The sequence below is a fragment of the Natrix helvetica genome (genome assembly GCF_964273705.1).
Source record: "Natrix helvetica genome assembly, chromosome: 3".
Taxonomy (NCBI): domain Eukaryota; kingdom Metazoa; phylum Chordata; class Lepidosauria; order Squamata; family Natricidae; genus Natrix; species Natrix helvetica.
Window position 1 is genome coordinate 30,738,345 of NC_138549.1, and position 18,374 is coordinate 30,756,718.

At 41.8% G+C, this 18,374-nt stretch overlaps 1 protein-coding gene across 4 annotated transcripts in view; it reads left to right on the top strand.

The window, feature by feature from the left end:
- Positions 1–18,374, top strand: part of ATP11A (ATPase phospholipid transporting 11A) — a 147,072-nt gene that overhangs the window by 62,186 nt on the left and 66,512 nt on the right. For all 4 annotated transcript variants that reach the window (XM_081946419.1, XM_081946418.1, XM_081946421.1 and 1 more), the window contains exons 2-4: positions 14,207–14,329; positions 15,277–15,366; positions 17,186–17,266. In XM_081946419.1, coding sequence (XP_081802545.1) covers positions 14,207–14,329; positions 15,277–15,366; positions 17,186–17,266 — 294 coding nt within the window. The remainder of the gene's footprint in view (positions 1–14,206; positions 14,330–15,276; positions 15,367–17,185; positions 17,267–18,374) is intronic.

Below are 18,374 nucleotides of genomic sequence, written 5' to 3' on the forward strand. Positions count from 1 at the left end.
CAAGATGATTTCGTGCCTGTCAATAGTTCCTTGGGCACGCCTTCATTCTCAACACCTACAATGGCTCCTCCTGCCCTACCAGAGGGCCAACATGAGCAACTCTGAACAGCTGGTTCAAGTCTCACCGAAGGTATGTCAGTCCCTCCACTGGTGGCTGTCCCCTGCGCTGGCGAAGGGCACCCTCTTCAAAGAGCCAGACCGTCTCATCATCACAACGGACACCAGTCTATTTGGCTGGGGTGCTCATCTCCACAACTAGATTGCGCAGGGCAGATGGTCACCGCCCGAAGCGTCCCACAGTATAAACTGGTTGGAATTGAGAGCAGTGCGGCTCGCACTCGTTCACTTTCGAGACCACATTAAGGGGCATCACATGAGAATCCTAACAGACAATGTGGCCATAAAGGTGCTCATAAACCACCAAGGGGGCACCCCTCCAGGTCCCTGATGGAGGAATCAGAGCGCCTGGGAAGGTGGGCAGAAAGATAGCTGTGCTCGATCCAAGCAGAGCACATCTCCAGGGTCCACAACATCCAGGCGGACTGTCTGAGCAGGGCCACGGTCGATCACTCGGAGTGGTGCCTGCACCCGGACCTGTTCCACCAGTTGTCTCAGAGGTTCGGCCATACTCTGGTCAACCTGTTCGCCTCCCCGGAGAACACACACCTCCCCAGGTTCTTCTCCAGGTTCCACACCCTGCAAGCCGAAGGGGTCAACGCTCTCCACTCTCCATGGCCACCGGGTCTGATGTATGCCTTCCCCCCCGTTGCCTCTTCTTCCCAGAATGATTCGGAAAATTCTGTTGGAGGAGGCGGAAATTCTGCTCATGGCTCCCTACTGGCCCAAAAGGACCTGGTTCACCAACCTGGTGAGTCTCTCCGTCAACCCTCCTTGGTGGATTCCCCGACACGAGGTCTCTCTCAGCCAGGGGGTGCTTCAACATCCAGAGCCCCAGTGGCTACATCTAGCCATCTGGCACGTGAGAGGGACCTCCTAAGTAGGGGTAGCCTTTCCACCAAGGTCATTCACACCATTCAGGCGTCCAGAACAACCAGAATATACGATGCCACGTGGAAATCCTTCGTCAGCTGGTGCAGAGAGCACGAAGCTGAGGCGACTACGGCTATGATTTCCCATATCTTGGACTTCTTACAAGACAGACTTGATCAAGGCCTGGCCCCTAACACTCTTAGATGGCAGGTGGCGGCCTTGTCCACAATTTTGATGGTAGATGAGCACTCTTCCCTTGATCGTCATCCCATCATCCGCAGCTTCCTATGGGGTGCAACCAACCTGAGGCCTCCGGTTGTTCACAGATACCCCTCATGGGATCTCAATGTAGTGTTACGGGCTCTCATTGCCCCGCCCTTTGAGCCCCTCCGTTCGGCCAGCCTCAAACATCTGACATTTAAGACAGCCTTTTTGATTGCCATCACGTCTGCACAGCGAATTTCCGAATTGGCAGCACTGTCAATTCTCGTGTACTTGTGCTTGTTTCAACCTGACAGAGTGATCCTCCGTTTGGACCCGGCAGATCAACTCTTGGTTTCACCAGGATCAGGAGGTTGTACTTCCGGATTTTTGTCCACATCCCAAACATCCCAAGGAGAAAAAGTGGCACATGCTCGATGTTCGTAGAGCGATACATAAGTACATCAAATGCACGGCTGCCTTCTGTCGCTCTGAATCACTTTTTGTTGCGCTTCAACCAGCTTCCCCGGGCCGCAAAGTTTCTTCTCAGACCATCAGTCGCTGGTTACGGGCCTGTATCACCTCGACCCACATTCTTCAATCTATTCTGGTGCCACACCATATCACCGCACATTCTACAAGAAGTGCCGCCACTACGACGGTCTGGGCTACCCAGGCACCGATAGAGGAGACTTGCAAGGCTGCAACGTGGACTTCCTTGTCTCCCTTTGTTCGGAACTACAGACTGGACAAATTTGCTTCTGCAGATGGGGCATTTGGGAGGCGAGTTCTCCAGGGCATTCATACTAGCAGAGACCCTGGACGCTTCTGCTTCCCGCCCTAGTAACACTTAGTTTGGGTATGTCCCATGCTTGGACTCTCCAGAACAGCACCCAGGAAAATGACCATTGGCTTATCTGAAGAGTCCTTTTCTGGGTGCTGCGAAGGAGAGTCCAACCCCACCCTAGGGTCTGGTCCGCCAGTTGTCATATGGTTCTGCAGAACTTATGGATACTTGTTATGACTTTCGTTGACTTTGTTCCTGAACTTCTCACCACACATTGTCCACCCCTTCATTGAAGAAAATCTGAAGATTAGTCGGCACCAGAGGCGTGGCTTAAAGTTTCAATTCAGTCCTGGGCAGATTGGCTGTATTTAACCCATGCTTGGACTCTCCTTCGCAGCACCCAGGTAAGCCAATGGTCATTTGCATTATGGCAAAATAACCTATTGTGAACAAATATTAATTGGGAAGCATATACAGTAATTTGGCCCACTGTGTGCATGTACATTTCCCCCCTATTATCATTGTCTCTCATCGAATAGACTTTGGAAAAGAGTGTACCGCTTAACATCTTAAACCTGTGATTTAGTAGCATTAGTGCTGTTGTAAAACAAAAATGTGTTCGGTCTCTGTGGCAACCATATTGATTGGTACCACTTCAAATTTTGCCTTATGGACAGTCATGGTGGTAAAAACATAAAAACATATCAATAACATGAAGTTATACTGCACAAAAATCTCTTGCCATTTCAAGAATAATTTCTTTTGAGTAATGTTGGTTCACCTAGGAATAAACCAGTTTGAATCAGATGCTGTTTAAAATCCGTTCCTCTCTGTCCTTGCTTATATGGAACTGATGTAACTTGAAATCAAGAATGAAAATAAACAGGTTTTTCCCCACAATAAGTTGTTTCTCTCCTCTCCAACTGGACAGATAGAACCATGTTGCTGCTGCTGCTGTTGTTGGATCAAGGCTATTGTCATAGCAAGGAATTGAAATGGACAAATTGCTCCTATTGTACTTTAGTAATGCACATTACCCCCAAAAAAATGCATAACAGGAGGATTCAGTATCTAGAAAAATAGACTTTTCTCTGTTCCTCTCTGCAAATTGCTACTGGATGAAAAGGTATACTAAATCATTACAGCTGCTTTGAGAAACCTACCCCAAACTTTGATGCTTTTCTGGTGTGTTGGTCTGCAACTCTTATGATCCCAACTATGATGCCCATTATAATCCAATAGAATTGTAGAGAGCCAAGCTGGAGATAACTTATTTAGTCGCAAACATTACAGTAATCAGATAGACCAGTTCCCATGACACACATGTGAAAGGTGACATGCCAGCATTCAGTAACACCCAACTACACTTAGTCTCCAAAGCATGTCCCATTTTAAGGCAATTTTTGGAGGCTGCAGTGGCCACGTGAGAATGGGCTGTGTTCTTTTGTGGCCTCCAGAGGTAGCGCAAGAGGGTCATGGTCTTGCACAGCCTGAGCCTCTGAAAATTGCATGGGAACTGAGGGGCACATGGCATGGATTTTGTAACTTGTCAAATAACACAGTTACTTTGTATTTTAATTTAGCTTATTTTTCTCTCTTTTAAAAGGTGTTAAGACTCATTAAAGATTGGAATGTAGGAAAACTTTTTATCCTGTTGCTGTATGGATTGATTGATAGCTTTTAACATTTCTAACTGAAAAGATAAACTGGCTGGAGACTTTTTCTCCTGATAAGAAAAAGTTTGTTAGTGCTTTTTTCTTAAATTTTACTACTCTCCTGAAGTCATACCTCATTTAACGAACATGTGGGATGCAAATGTGTAACATGTTTCACTACGTGTAACTTGATTGACTATGCAAAGGGGAAGTAACATTTGTCCTGTCCAATCACCTTTCCTCTTGCATTTTCTTTGATATAACTATAACTATTTAACTATAAAAGGGAGTGTAAGATGGGTCTTGAGGCTCTCCCTTTTCTTAGGGAAAGCCCACTTTATCAGGGCACCTTAATAAATTGCTTTTAAATGATCTTCCGATTCGGTTGCTTATTGGGAAGGTAAACTGAGGCAGAACCTAGGGCCAGATTTGGCTATCAGAACAGAACATGCTTTTGCACAATTTTGGGAGGTTGCTGAGGCTGTGGAAGAACATTCTCCGAAGTTGTTTCAAGGATGAAGGCCTTGTGCAACCTGGCCTCAGAATGTCATCTCAAGATAAGCAGAAGGGGCTGGATCCTGAGGAGTGTTGGCTGAGGCTTACACTCTTCAGGAATGGCAAGAGGTGGCCTTTTGAAGTAGCAGCAGTGGGGCTGAAATCAAGGTCTAAGTCTCTACTTTAGGCCCAGCCTTGGTTTTGCTACCAAGTAGTGCTATTCAGGGTGCCCTAGATGGAGAGGTGAGTGGAGATAAAGAACTGTTTCTGTTTCATTTGGGGGTAGGGGGACACACACCAGCAGAGTAAAATTAGCATTTTTCTGAATTTTTGACGCATCAAGCCGAAAATGTTTGCCATTACTGGCCTAGATTAAGAGAAGGGAAATTTTTTGTGGTGAACTGCCCAGAGTTGGGCTCTAATATGGATGGTCATACAAATCTTTAAAATAATAAAATGAAATTTAAATATCATAAATATCATGTACAATCTTCTAAGGTTTGGCTAGGTTCACACAACATGCTGCACTAAAATGGAATTGCCTCATTTTATAATTCAGCATGTTGGGCAAACTCAGTTAATATCTTTGTTTATAATATCATGAATTGTACAAATGCAGACAGGTGAATTAATTCAGTAAACAAGTTTTAGTCAGCAAAGCTACACAAATAGCCTGTGAACTACAAGCAGTAAGTCCAAAACTCTAAAGATGAGCTTCCAATTCTTCCAATGTGCTATTTATTGGTTAATTATGGTGTTTTCAATTTCTGCTCCTATATCTTTTTGTACTACCTCAGGAAATAACAAATTACCCTAATTTCAATAATATATATTGCTGAAAATACAGGTAACTGCAGAATCTTGGAAACCAATATCTATTAGTGAGTTCATTAAGGCAAAGACTCAAAGAACATTTTGTACCATTGTTCCCAGGTGCCTAAGTTCCGTCCAGATCAGTGTTTCTCAACCTTGGTAAGTTAAAGATGTGTGCACTTCAACTCCCAGAATCCCCCTGCACCTGTTCAACTTGCTAAGTTTGAGAAGTATTGAACCAGGCTGTTGTCAATTATGAGGCCAAAATTCTTCCTCCCTTTTATATTTTTTAATTGTTTATGTTTACTATTCCTTCCTTACCTTCCCAGCTTCCTCATGGTCTCTCACAAAATCTAGCTATGGATAAGACACTAAATTAAAATTTAAACCAAATTATGGATAATTGTAGTCTGCAAACTGAAGGAAAGTTTTGTATTGCAAGAGAAAGCCCTTGCAATATATCTAGCTATATCTTCTTATTGTTATTACAGTGCCCAGCTACATTTCTTTCAAGATAGAACAAAAACAATTCTAGAAATATTCAGGAGTCTCAACTTTCAATTTTTTGAATCAAAAGAAGCAGAATGATTAAATTAAAATAGTACAAATTATAATTAATGGACTTATGACCATTTTTCACAGTTACAACCTCTAGAGCATCCCCATGGTCATGTGATCAAAATTCAGATACTTGGCAACTGCCTCATACTTACGACCGTTGCAGCGTCCCAGGGTGATGTGATCCCCCTTTGCGATCTTCTGATAAGCAAAGTCGATGGGGAAGCCAAATTCACTTTAACAACCAGGTTACTAACTTATTCACTGCAGTGACTCACTTAACAACTTTGGCAAGAAATGTCGTAAAATGGGACAAAACTCTTTAGCAAATTCTCACTGAAAGTATACGTTTTGGGCTCAATTGTGGTCATAAGTCAAGGACTACCTGTACTTCTGTATTTGCTAAATTAGAGTAATGCGGTTGTACCTCTTACATAATATTGGGTGATAGGCTTTTATTTATTGAATACATTCTTAAAAGCACAAATCTCTAAAAATCCCAATATTTAACCCAAGTGACATATATTGGTGAAAATTCTGCCTCATCTTTTTCTGAAAGCTTTTGATTATGTTAAACTTTTATGACCTTTAAGCTAGACTCAAAGTCATATATAAATTATTATTCTCTTAACTTTTGAGTTTGATAAAGATAACATTCTTGAAAACGGTATTTTTGCATGTGATGGAAAGACAGTTTAATGGATTTCCCCCCCTAGTTTTTGGGTTCTGTTTTTGCTGACAGTGTTGGAGCAAGAGAAAGCATAAGTAATGCTTCCTCATTGATGTGCCAATGAAACTTGGTTTCGGTACATTGAGCTTTTGGTTATTATTAGAAACTCATAATGCTAAGGCATATTTATGGTTTCTTGGATGTACCTTTTAATGGGTTTAAGTAATAAAGTACAAAGAGATGGATACACTTCACTACCCTGTCCATTTTGATGCATGATTTTTCTATTCTTTTCTTTTTGTGCATGTGTTCTTTTTGTCCAAAGGTCTTAGTGGAATTTTCTGATGGAGCTCTGGCAAAGGGTGGAAAACTGTCTTTTGTTATCCTTTTAAAGTTTATATATTGATAAATGTTATCCAGAGTTGCAGCAATATCTATTCTACTACCTATTTATTGTTAGAATTTGGGGAAGGGGATTGTAGAATAATGGCTTTAATATTGTATGCTGCTGGTTTAAGTATTACTTTTATTTATTTTGTTTTATTTATTTATATATCAAATCTGAGACTTTCCGTCTCATTCACAGAGCAACTCTGAGCAGTGTACAATTAAAACATAAAAACTGTATCAATATTATAGTCCAGTGGGGCCATTAAAACAGGAATAATTAATTTAAAATAATTAACTTTTGTGGAACAAGGAAGAAGTTGAGATTAATTTTGGAGGCTTTCTCCAAAACAGCTTTCTCTATGCTAATTCCTTCTAGACAGATTTATATTGCACTTCCAGAATTTTTGGTCATACCAAGACCAGGTTCAAGCTGTCTTAGCTGAGAATTTAAGGAATTATAGTCTCAACATATATGGAGTAAACAAGGATGGAAAACAAATTAATATCATATCATATATTATATAATATCATGTCTAATAATATCATATGAAATATATCTATTTTGAGATACTTTCTTACATTTTAAATGTATATATATGCCTCTTGTCATCCCACTCAATTGAAATTATAATCAATTGGATTATAAAGTTTCAAAATAGTTGTATCCTATATGAATCTAAGTGTATTTCATATGACATTACTGAAGAATGATAGAATCTGCTCTATCTGAGCTGGTATGTTTGGAGACAAAGCCCACAAGGGAAGGCAAACTGATAATCACATGTTTATTGGACCCGTGTCCCTCCTGGTTGGTACTGGCTTCCTGGGAGGGTACACGAGGCTGGCTACTGGGGCTGGTGAACGCTTCGTTGGGTGAGGGCCTTTTACCAACCGCCTTGAAAGAGGCGGTGGTGAGACCCCTGCTCAAGAAGCCTTCCCTGGACCCAGAGGAGCTAGCAAATTATCGTCCTGTCTCCAACCTTCCTTTTCTAGCGAAGGTTGTTGAGAGTGTGGTGGCTCAACAGTTCCCGCGTCACCTGGAGGAAGATGATTATCTAGACCCGCGCCAGTCCGGCTTCCGGCCCGGTCACAGTACTGAGACGGCCTTGGTCGCGTTGGTGGATGATCTCTGGAGGGCAAAGGATGGGGGTTGTTCCTCCATCCTTGTCCTATTAGATCTCTCGGCGGCTTTCGATACCATCGACCATGGTATCCTATTGCGCCGTCTGGAGGGGTTGGGGATCGGAGGCACCGTATTGCGGTGGTTCCGCTCCTACCTCTCTGGCCGGACGCAATGTGTGTTGGCAGGGGAGCAGAGGTCGACCCCGAGGCCCCTTACTTGTGGGGTCCCTCAGGGGTCGATCCTCTCACCTCTCCTGTTCAACACATATATGAAACCGCTGGGCGAGATCATCCGTGGTTTTGGGGTGGGATACCACCTGTACGCTGATGATACCCAGCTGTACATTTCCACCCCAAACCACCCCAACGAGGCCGTCGAAGGGATGTCCCGTTGTCTGGAAGCCGTGCGGGTCTGGATGGGTGACAACAGGCTCAGGCTCAACCCCTCCAAGACAGAGTGGCTGTGGCTCCCGGCTCCCCGATACAACCAGCACATTCCATCGCTGGCCATCGGGGATGAACAATTAGGTGGAACGGGCACGCAATTTGGGCGTCCTCCTTGATGCCCGGTTGACTATAGAAGATCATGTGGCAGCCGTGGCGAGGGGGACGTTCCACCAGGTTCGCCTGGTGCGCCAATTGCGTCCCCTTTTGGACCGGGGGGCCCTGCGCACAGTCACTCACGCGCTGGTGACGTCTCATCTGGATTACTGTAATGCTCTCTACATGGGGCTCCCCTTGAGGTGCACCCGGAAACTGCAGTTGGTCCAGAATGCAGCCGCGCGTGTAATCATGGGGAGATCGAGGTTCTCCCATATAACACCTCTCCTGCGCGAGCTGCACTGGCTTCCTGTGGCCTACCAGGTGCGCTTCAAGGTGTTAGTCACCATCTTTAAAGCGCTCCATGGCATAGGGCCTAGTTATCTGCGGGATCGTGTCCTGCCCCATACATCCCTGCGGCCCATTCGCTCACACAGAGGGGGCCTTCTCCGGGTGCCGTCCTCTAGAGACTGTCAGAGGGCGGTGCCCAGGAGTAGGTCCTTCTCTGTGGCGGGTCCCACCCTTTGGAACGACCTCCCCCCAGACATCAGGACAACAACCGATCTCCTCTCCTTCCGCAGTAAACTGAAGACCCACCTGTTTCAGCTAGCCGGCCTGGCATAATCTCGACAACTGTTCCACCCCTTGGTTAATTTTAATTGTCAACGTTAGCTTTTAAACTTTTATTCTTATTGGGGTTTTAACTTCCCTGATTATTGTATTTATTTATTTTTACTTCCTCCTTTGTAGTCCGTAGACCGTTGCTTGTGTACGTCGCCCCGAGTCCCTGTGGGGAGAGGGGGCGACTAATAAGTCTGATAAAATAAATAAATAAATAAATAAGATAATGGAAAGGTCTACCTTGTCTGACCACAAGGAATTAGACCAAGACTCTTGAGATGTACCATTTTGGGGGATACTCCATCCTTGCTCTTGCCATATCCCAGCATCATCAATATCAAAGCTGTAATGAGGTGCAATAACTCCTTAAATGCACCATTCAAATGGTTTCCCCTTGCAGATGAGGTTATCCTCCCTACATGACCCTACTTTGGGAAGAATACATATTTCCATGCAGGTCTCCCATCTTCTATCCTCATATGATTAGGGATGACTCCTTTCCATGCCTCTCACCTCCCAACATATAGATTGCAAATTGCAGTAGGAGAAAGCAACCTTTGGAATCAGAAGGACAGATGTCTTAGTGGATTTGTTACATGGCAAAACCTGTTATTATGCCTTTAATCCAGTCCTTCCTGAACATAATTTCTCTCTGGGATTAGGAGGAGTAATTCTTTTGTTTTTGCCTTTCTGTGATCTATCTCTGTATTATTTGCCTAGCTTCGTGCTACTTGACTCCTTAGCGGAAAGAAGAATGGCTGAAAAGAACCTTCAGTTTGCAATGGACTTATCTTATTCTGACTCTCAGCTCAAGACTAGAAGTAAAATTCACTCTGGTTCTAAATGTTTTGTTACCCTGTTTCCCTGAAAATAAGACCACCCTGGATAATAAACCCAATTGGGCTTTTGAGTACATGCGCTAAAATAAGCCCTCCCCTGAAAATAATCTCTCCCCAAAAATATTGCAACAGAGCAGCCATGAGGTGACCACGCTCGCCGCCTCCTGCACCTCAAAAATAATAAGACCTCCCTGAAAATAAGGCCAAGTGCTTATTTCAGGGGTCAAAAGAAAATAAGACCCTGTCTTATTTTCGGGGAAAGACAGTACTCTATGGCACAGGTGTCAAACTCATGGCATCACATTGCCATCATGTGACATTTCATGACGTTTTCCCCATTCATTGAGTTGGGCTGGGTGTGGCCTGCAAGTGACACATCCAGATTGTGGGGCGCCAATGTGACACCCCTGCTCTTTGGGGAGATGTTAGAATAATCATCCTGCTTCAGAAGACTGGATTAAATAATGTTACATGCATTATGTCACACAAAAATCTAAAATATCCCATGAGAGCTCTCAGTCTAGATCAGGACTGGGTTGTGAAAGATGTAATTTGAAACCAGTATTCCTCAGTATATCAATATTCAATTAAAAGAGAACTGGGCGGCCCCATTCACAGAATTCCAGGCAGTTCCTATTAAGATGAGCCACACTATGTGCCTTTGGTTTTACTTTGCTATACTTTAAAAGTTTGGTCAATATAGCTATTCTATTTTTTATGTTTGGTACATATTATTTAAATATTTTGGTGAGAAAATATATATATATATACTTGAAAAACAGTTTGATGTAATGGCTAAACATCAGGCTAGAAACAGGGAGACTGTGAGTTCAAAGTAAAGGTAAAGGTTCCCCTCGCGCATATGCACTAGTCGTTTCCGCTCTAGGGGCGGTGCTCATCTCCGTTTCAAAGCCGAAGAGCCAGCGCTGTCCGAAGATGTCTCTGTGGTCATGTGACCGGCATGACTCAATGCCAAAGGTGCACAGAGTGCTGTTACCTTCCCACCAAAGTGGTCCCTATTTTTCCACTTGCATTTTTTACATGCTTTCGAACTGCTAGGTTGGCAGAAGCTGGGACAAGTAATGGGAGCTCACCCCATTATGTGGCGCTAGGGAATCGAACTGCCGAACTGCCAACCTTCTGATCAACAAGCTCAGCATCTTAGCCACTGAGCATCCTAGCCACTGTGAGTTCTAGTCCCACCTTAATCACAAAGCCATTGGATGACCTTGGGCCAGTTTCTTTTTCTCAGCCCTAGGAAGCAGGCAATGGCAAATTAATTCTGAAAAATCTTACCAAGAAACCAGAGACTTCTCCAGGCAATCTCCGAAAATCAAATACAATTGTACAGAACAATACACATACACACTTAGACACACACTCACACACACACACACTCTCTCTCACACACACACACACACCAACTATATTTATTGGAATCAATGATGTTGATGTAAATAAATTTTAGTGTAATCTAATTGAAACTTGCCACAGTCCCAACAAACACTATTCTCTTAGTGACAGGTTTCTCCTTGATGCAATATGTAAAACCTTTGGGGGTTTTAATTGTGACCATTATGACATCTTTAATAGCTGTTGTAGCAGCTATTTTTAGTTAAGCAGAGCAATGCATTCTGTGTAAATACTGGTTTAGGATATTCAAATTAAGAGAGTACATTATAATATAACAATGCTAGTTTCTAAATGGAAGACAATAGAAACATGTTGGTTATAATTTAACTTTTATATACAGAGATGCACACACCAAAAAAGAAATATAAATTGTTCCTGGTTTCTATTCCCTTGAAGGTTTGAATGTCAAAAGCTATTATGAGAATTAGAGAACTGTGCTAAATATACAGAATGGTGCCCCAGAGCTATATTTTATTAGGATTCAGATTTATACTTTAATAAAAACCATGTTTGTACTCTGTTTCAAGGATGAATTATGCTATTTTTTTCTGATGCTAATGTATTAATTTGGCCAATTAGTGGGGAAAAACAACAAGGTAAATTCTCTTTTATTCCCATAGATTATTGTGAGCATTTTGAGCTAGTCCAGACATGAAGTACACCAAGAATATTATCTTTATCTTTACTGTAAGGTTTCATTAGAAGAATTTTTCAAGTCTGAAAGTACATCTCTTTCTCCCTCGTCTTTACAATTCAAGAAACTATGGAGGCTTTGTTCTGAGATCTTTGGCAGAGCCCCATTCCTTCTATGTTGCTTTTGTCCTGACATAGTTTAGTTTGTGGCTCTTTCTCCTGTCTTCCAAGGTCATTCCCACATACCCTTATATAACTATAGAGCATATTCCTCCAATGGTAGATGAAGAAACAAGTATCTAGAACGGTATAAGCTTCAGAAGTCTTTGCTGTTTATAACCTTAAAGAGTTTTAATAGAAATCTTGTCTCCTTTTACTGAACTGAGAGAAAGTGTAGTATTTAATTTTAATCCTAAATGTGTGCATATTTGGTATCAGATTTATGGGTGTGTGAATTCTGCATAATTATGGAAATACAGAATTTTCTTGTCAGAAAAGTTGAGATGAAATGGAAAGAGAGGTGAAATACAAGGATTGTTAGATTAAAGAGGATAATTTAAATATTTTTCCTGGATTTGTGTTTCTATAGTGTTTCTATTGGGAAAGCTCTTAATCTGTTCCAATAAATAACTCTACTGCAACCAGTGAAGATTTGATCTAAACTTCCTATCATCTCATTATTATCAGACTGTCAACATATTTTGTTCAGTTGACAGAGGGTATTCTGCAAACAGAAGCATAGCGGTTTGTAAAATCACGGTTAACATGGCGGTCCCCAACCCCCGGTCCGTGGACTGGCACCAGTCTGCAGCATTCCAGAAGCCAGGCTGCTCCAACAAATGAAGCCCCATCTGCAAAACCAGGCCCCATCCGGTCCACAGAAAAACCTCTCCTCATGGAACCGGTCCCTGGTGCCCAAAAAGTTAAGGCCGCTGGATTAACATATTGAGTGGACTCAGCCAATTGTCATTTATTCTAAAAGAAATAGATGTGATCTGCAAATTCCTCAGCTTTGCTTTTGTCATTCATTCAGATTCAATTCAAGGCAAATTTGTGGAAGACTCTTTAAAGTACAGTTTCATATACGTACTAGTGTTCAGGCACTCACTATATAGCTAGATTGAAAGTTAAAATCCAAGTTAATTAACTTGAAGAATCCCCTAGACAGAGATTTCTGAAATCATAAAATCAATGGTTTAATTATTTTTTGATTGAATTGCCCTAGAATAGTGATGGCGAACCTTTTCAGCACCGGGTGCCCATACTGGAACATGCGTGCCGGAGCCCAAAAAACTTGAAGACCAGCTGGCTGGTGTGCATATGCACGCCATCCACCTGGTTTCTGGCATGTGCATGCGTGCCGGCCAGCTGGTCGCACGCGCCGGAGCGCGGAAACCCGAAGACCAGGTGGCTGGAGCCCGCATGTGCACTGGCTAGCTGGTCTTCAGGTTTCCAGGGCTCTGGCACGTGCAAAGATCAGGTGGCCGGTGCACATGCACGTGCCAGAAACAGAAGAGCAGCTCGTGATAGCGTGCATGCCCACAGAGAGGGCTCTGTGTGCCATCTCTGGCATGGGTGCCATAGGTTTGCCATCACGGCCCTAGAAACATCTGCTCTGAAACTTCTGAATGAAAGTACCTTAAACAAAATTTTAGAAAAAGACTGGAACTATTCAATATACACACATCTTCAAAATGTGAGGTAACACTAGCATTGGCTTAACTCTAGTTTCTCTGCAAGAGAGGCAAACTCAAGCCCTAGTAGTGTATCCTTGAACCTGGTTGGATATCTAAAACGGACTACAGCCGATCTATTTTAAGAACGTTATATATTCTAACATAGGAGCTACTTTCCTGATATATAATATTTATGAATAATACAAAAGTAATTATTGTTTTGAATATAGGATTCTGACAGCTTACCTACCATCTCAGTATTTGGGAAACTGTTTTGTTTATTTATTTCTATATCAAATGCATAAACCACACATCTCTGGGTAAGGTATAATTAAGCCATCAATCAATCAGTCTGTCTGTCTGTCTGTCTGTCTATCTATCTATCTATCTATCTATCTATCTATCTATCTATCTATCTATCTATTATATTTATTATATTTCATATTATGGATATTATTCATTAGAGATTTAGGAGATGGAACTTTAATCCTACATGAAGCGTGAGTTGATGCATGTTTCATTAGTTCAGTTATTTATTACTTGTTTATTTAATATATTTCTATACTGCTCCAATAAAAAGGACCCTTGGAGGCTTACATTAAAATATGGTGTAAAATGTGCCTCATACAAAAATACGAACACAATAGCAGTACATTAAAACAGAAAATACAAACCGAGAAAGAATAACTTCAAATCAGGGGAATGCTCCCTAAAGCAAAACAACAACAACAACAACAACAACAACAACAAAACCAAGCCTCTGATATAGAACTACTGGCTAAGTTGTTATTTTTTCTTCACAGTGTGCTGGGGAAGAGAACTGGGTAGACAATCGGACAATTTATGTTGGGCATCGTGAACCCCCTCCAGGTGCTGAAGCATACATTCTGCAGAGGTATCCAGACAACAGAATAGTCTCATCAAAGGTATTCCCTTATATCTTTACTCTTTTCCTTCCCCGTGTCATGGTTATTTAATTGTTCTTACCCTTTTGGCTTCAGTGTACACATGCCCCTCTTTGTATAAACAATTTTAATTTTTGCACCAAAGTCTCTCGTTTAATTATAGACGTCTGGCACTGAAATAAAAAATTGCTGTTTACTATTGAAATTTGCCAATACTCAAAAAAGTTTCCTGCCTTGCACACAAGCCTTGGTTAATGGCGTAACTGCCCACCAGCCTAGCATTCCTAGGGGTGAGCTTCAAAATTTTTAGCAGGGGGTTCCCTGCCTGACTGCTGGGTGGGTGTGGCCATGGTGGGTTGGGCAGGATGCGCAGGGCCAGCCAAGGGTGGGATTTGTGGGTTCTCTGAACTGGGCAGATTCTTAGCTAGAGGTTCTTTTCCCTCAAAAAAGAGACTGAAAATCTGGATGCATCTTATACACTGAATACAGCATTTTTTGCCTCCTGAACCCACCCACCCCTTCACCAAAATGGCTGTGCAGAGCCTTATGGAGACTTTCAAAAAGCTCCTGGGGGCTGGGGAGGGCAGAAATGAGGAAAAAATGGACCGTAATTTGCTCGTTTTTGCCCCCCCCCCATGAGCACTCTACAAGCCTCCTAAGGGCTATTCATGCTCTTTTTTTGAAAAAAAATGGGCCTGTTTTCGCAAAAAACGGGCTGTTTTGGGGAGGTTTGCAGAGAGCAAAAACTTTTTTTTTTAAATTTGCCTCTTCAAAACCTTGGTGCGTCTTATACTCCGAAAAATACGGTAACTTATAATCTTTGTATGATCATAGAATGATTTTGCAAGTATGGAATTTGTTCCCAACATTTTGCAATATATTGTACTATTGACATACAAAGGAATAAATTATGTCTAATTCCTTCGTAAATTAAGTTTTAGCCTTTCTTAACTTCCCATCTTTTTCAGTACACCTTTTGGAACTTTATACCGAAGAACTTATTTGAGCAGTTCCGAAGAATAGCAAACTTCTACTTTCTTATCATTTTTCTTGTACAGGTAAAATGCACCTCTTTTTTATATTAGATATATAAGCCATGTACAGGAAAAATGCAAAGGAAAGTACAGGTAGACCTTGACTTATGACCATAATTGAGCCCCAAATTTCTATTGCTATGGAAGACAATTGTTAAGTAAATTTTGCCCCATTTTATGACCTTTCTTGTCACAGTTTAAGTGAATAATTGCAATTGTTAAGTTAGTAATATGGATGTTAAGTGAATCTGGCTTCCCTATTGACTTTGCCTGTCAGAAGGTTGCAAAAGGCTATCACATGATCTTGGCACACTGCCACCATCTTAAACATGAGTCAGTTGCTAAGCATCTGAATTTTGGTCACATGACCATGGGGATGCTACAATGGTCATAAGTGTGAAAAATGCTCATGTTACTTTTTTCAGTGCTGTTGTAATTTCAGATGGTCATTAAACAAATTGCTGTAAGTCATAAACTACCTGTAGCAACTTTCCTTTTTGACTTTGAAATAGCAGCTCTGATCTTATAGAAAATGTTCCAAACTCTAAAATCCCTGTTTTGCAAATATCTGCATTTGGAGTTTGGAAACTTTGAAAAAAAAAAGCTTCTGGAAAAGCCACAATATTCATTTTATACTCACAACAGTTTGTTTCAAATTCAGAATGGTGTGTGTCCTTGGGAAGGAGCAGTGCAAAATCACTAAACAAAGTACACTTTTGTTGTCAATGTTAAACATGAAGCACTAAACGTGTTCGTGAAAACATGCATCAGAACAGTGACGTGCGGTGAGGTTTATGGCTGGTGAGGCTGGTGACGTCATCAGGAAGGCGGGGAATGGGACCACGTGTGCTGGAGGCTGAGGCTGCCTCATCCTCCAGCACATGTGATCCCATTCCCCGCCTTCCTGAGCGCGCTCTGCGACATCAGCTGCTTTTCAGTGCTTTTCTTTGTGTCTGGCGTTTAGGACATCCGGCTATCTACCTAAACGCCAGACGCACAGAAAAGCACTGAAAACACTTCGCCTCCAAGCCACTTCGTCTTGATGATGTCGCCGACGTCGCTGCTGGGCGCGGCCGGACGGAGGTAACCAGAGTGGCACCGAGGGGTCTGGGCGGACGAAAAAGCGAGCGAGCGAGCGATGGAGGATCAGGCAACCTGATCCTCGGTCTCTCGTCCGCCGAACTGCCTCGGCGCCACTCTGGCTACCTCCATCCATCCGCGCATGGCAGCTGCGACGGCGTCATCAAGCCCCTGCCACTTCTGGACATCTATTGCAGTCGCGAAGAGCGCGCAAAGTACAGCGGAGGCAGGAAGGTTATTGGCGCTTCTGAGAACCCTCCTGCCTCCACCAGTTGCCCAGCTGGCACCGCCCCACGTGCGCTCCTCCTCCTCCCTCCTCTTCCTCTTATATATATGAAACTCCCTCGTGGATATTATTATTATATATTATTATTTCATGATGAGAGGTGAGGCTCTGCCTCCCCTGCCTCCCTGACCGCACGTCCCTGCATCAGAAAGGTATATTTCAAGGAACCGTAATTCAGTTCAGGCTAAGCAACAAACCAGATTTTCCTCTGTATTTACGCATTATACCTAACAACACCATCAGTCATTTGAAATTATCAATATGGCTGGATTTCTTCAAGCTATGCAATTTCCTTAATATTTAGGCTGCATAGTCATTATTCAGACAGATTGCCTTGTCAAGTTGTACCTCACTGCTTTTCAAGACCCAATGTTTGTTTTTATAAAATTATAGTTTGAAAACACTATTCTTTGTTTACATTTGTTTTTCGTTGAAATCCACATTCTATTAAAAAAAATGTGACACTTTATTTCCCAGTTAATTATTGACACTCCAACCAGCCCAGTGACAAGCGGGCTACCACTTTTCTTTGTCATCACTGTAACAGCTATAAAACAGGTAAGAATTTTAACTCTTTAGAATTTTAATTTTTCAGTTTCAGAACCGGAGGCCGATCATGACTGCATGGTTTTCAAAAAAGTTTTTTTGAATGTTTCATTCATTTCAATGATTGTTGTCATGTTTGATTCCATCTGCCTTTACATTCCCTCAGTTGGACTGAGAGATGATTGGCCTAAAGCAATGTTTTCCGACCTCAATAACTTTTAAGATGTGTGGACTTTTAGAATTCCCCAGTTAGTCAGGCAAAAGGGTTTCCCTTGTTCTGGAAAGCATATCTCACTTGTTGATTTTCAATTTTTATTTTTGATTACAGTAGTTATATTTGCTATACCCAAGGTATATGAAAACTATATTTCTTTATTTATCCTTTACCCATTGATTTGTTACTGTCAAGGATGAATTGATTGATGAAAAGGAAATTATAAAACAATTACAATTAAGTAGGGGAGGGGGAGCCTGAAAACAAACATGCAGATACTGATATATTGGAATAATACTTTCTACTCTATGCTATGGAATTAATTTCTAAGTACTTCAGTAGTACTGCAATAATATCATATTTTCAGAAATAGTTTGCAATAGTTTTTAGTCATTAAATATTAAACATTAAAACATTTAAATTTTAAATATTTTTAAATTTTATGGTTTGGTTTTAAGGTTTAAGTTTTTAATTCTTATAAATTTGTACAGGGGATATTTAATTCAATTTTAGTTATGTATATTATCGAGTGTATGGTTTTTAAATTTGTACCTGTACACCACCCTGAGTCCCTTCGGGGAGAGTGGGCGGTCTAGAAGTTTAATAAATAATAATAATAATAAATAGTTATACAAACTGAATTTTGTGTTGAACTCTAAGATTCCTGAGTGTTGTGGGAACTCCAATGAAACTATTGATATTTATACTAAATTATAATTTTCAGTGTGAATAAACATTGAAAATTCTAGTATGTCCGTGAAATACTTTATGCACTCCCCAACAGGAGTACTTGCATGAATTATGTCAGAAAAGGTCTAGATAGAACTGGACCATGACGTTTAAGACCCACCCCTCTTATATGCAGGTTGTCCTTGACTTATGACTACAATTGAGACTGGAATCTCA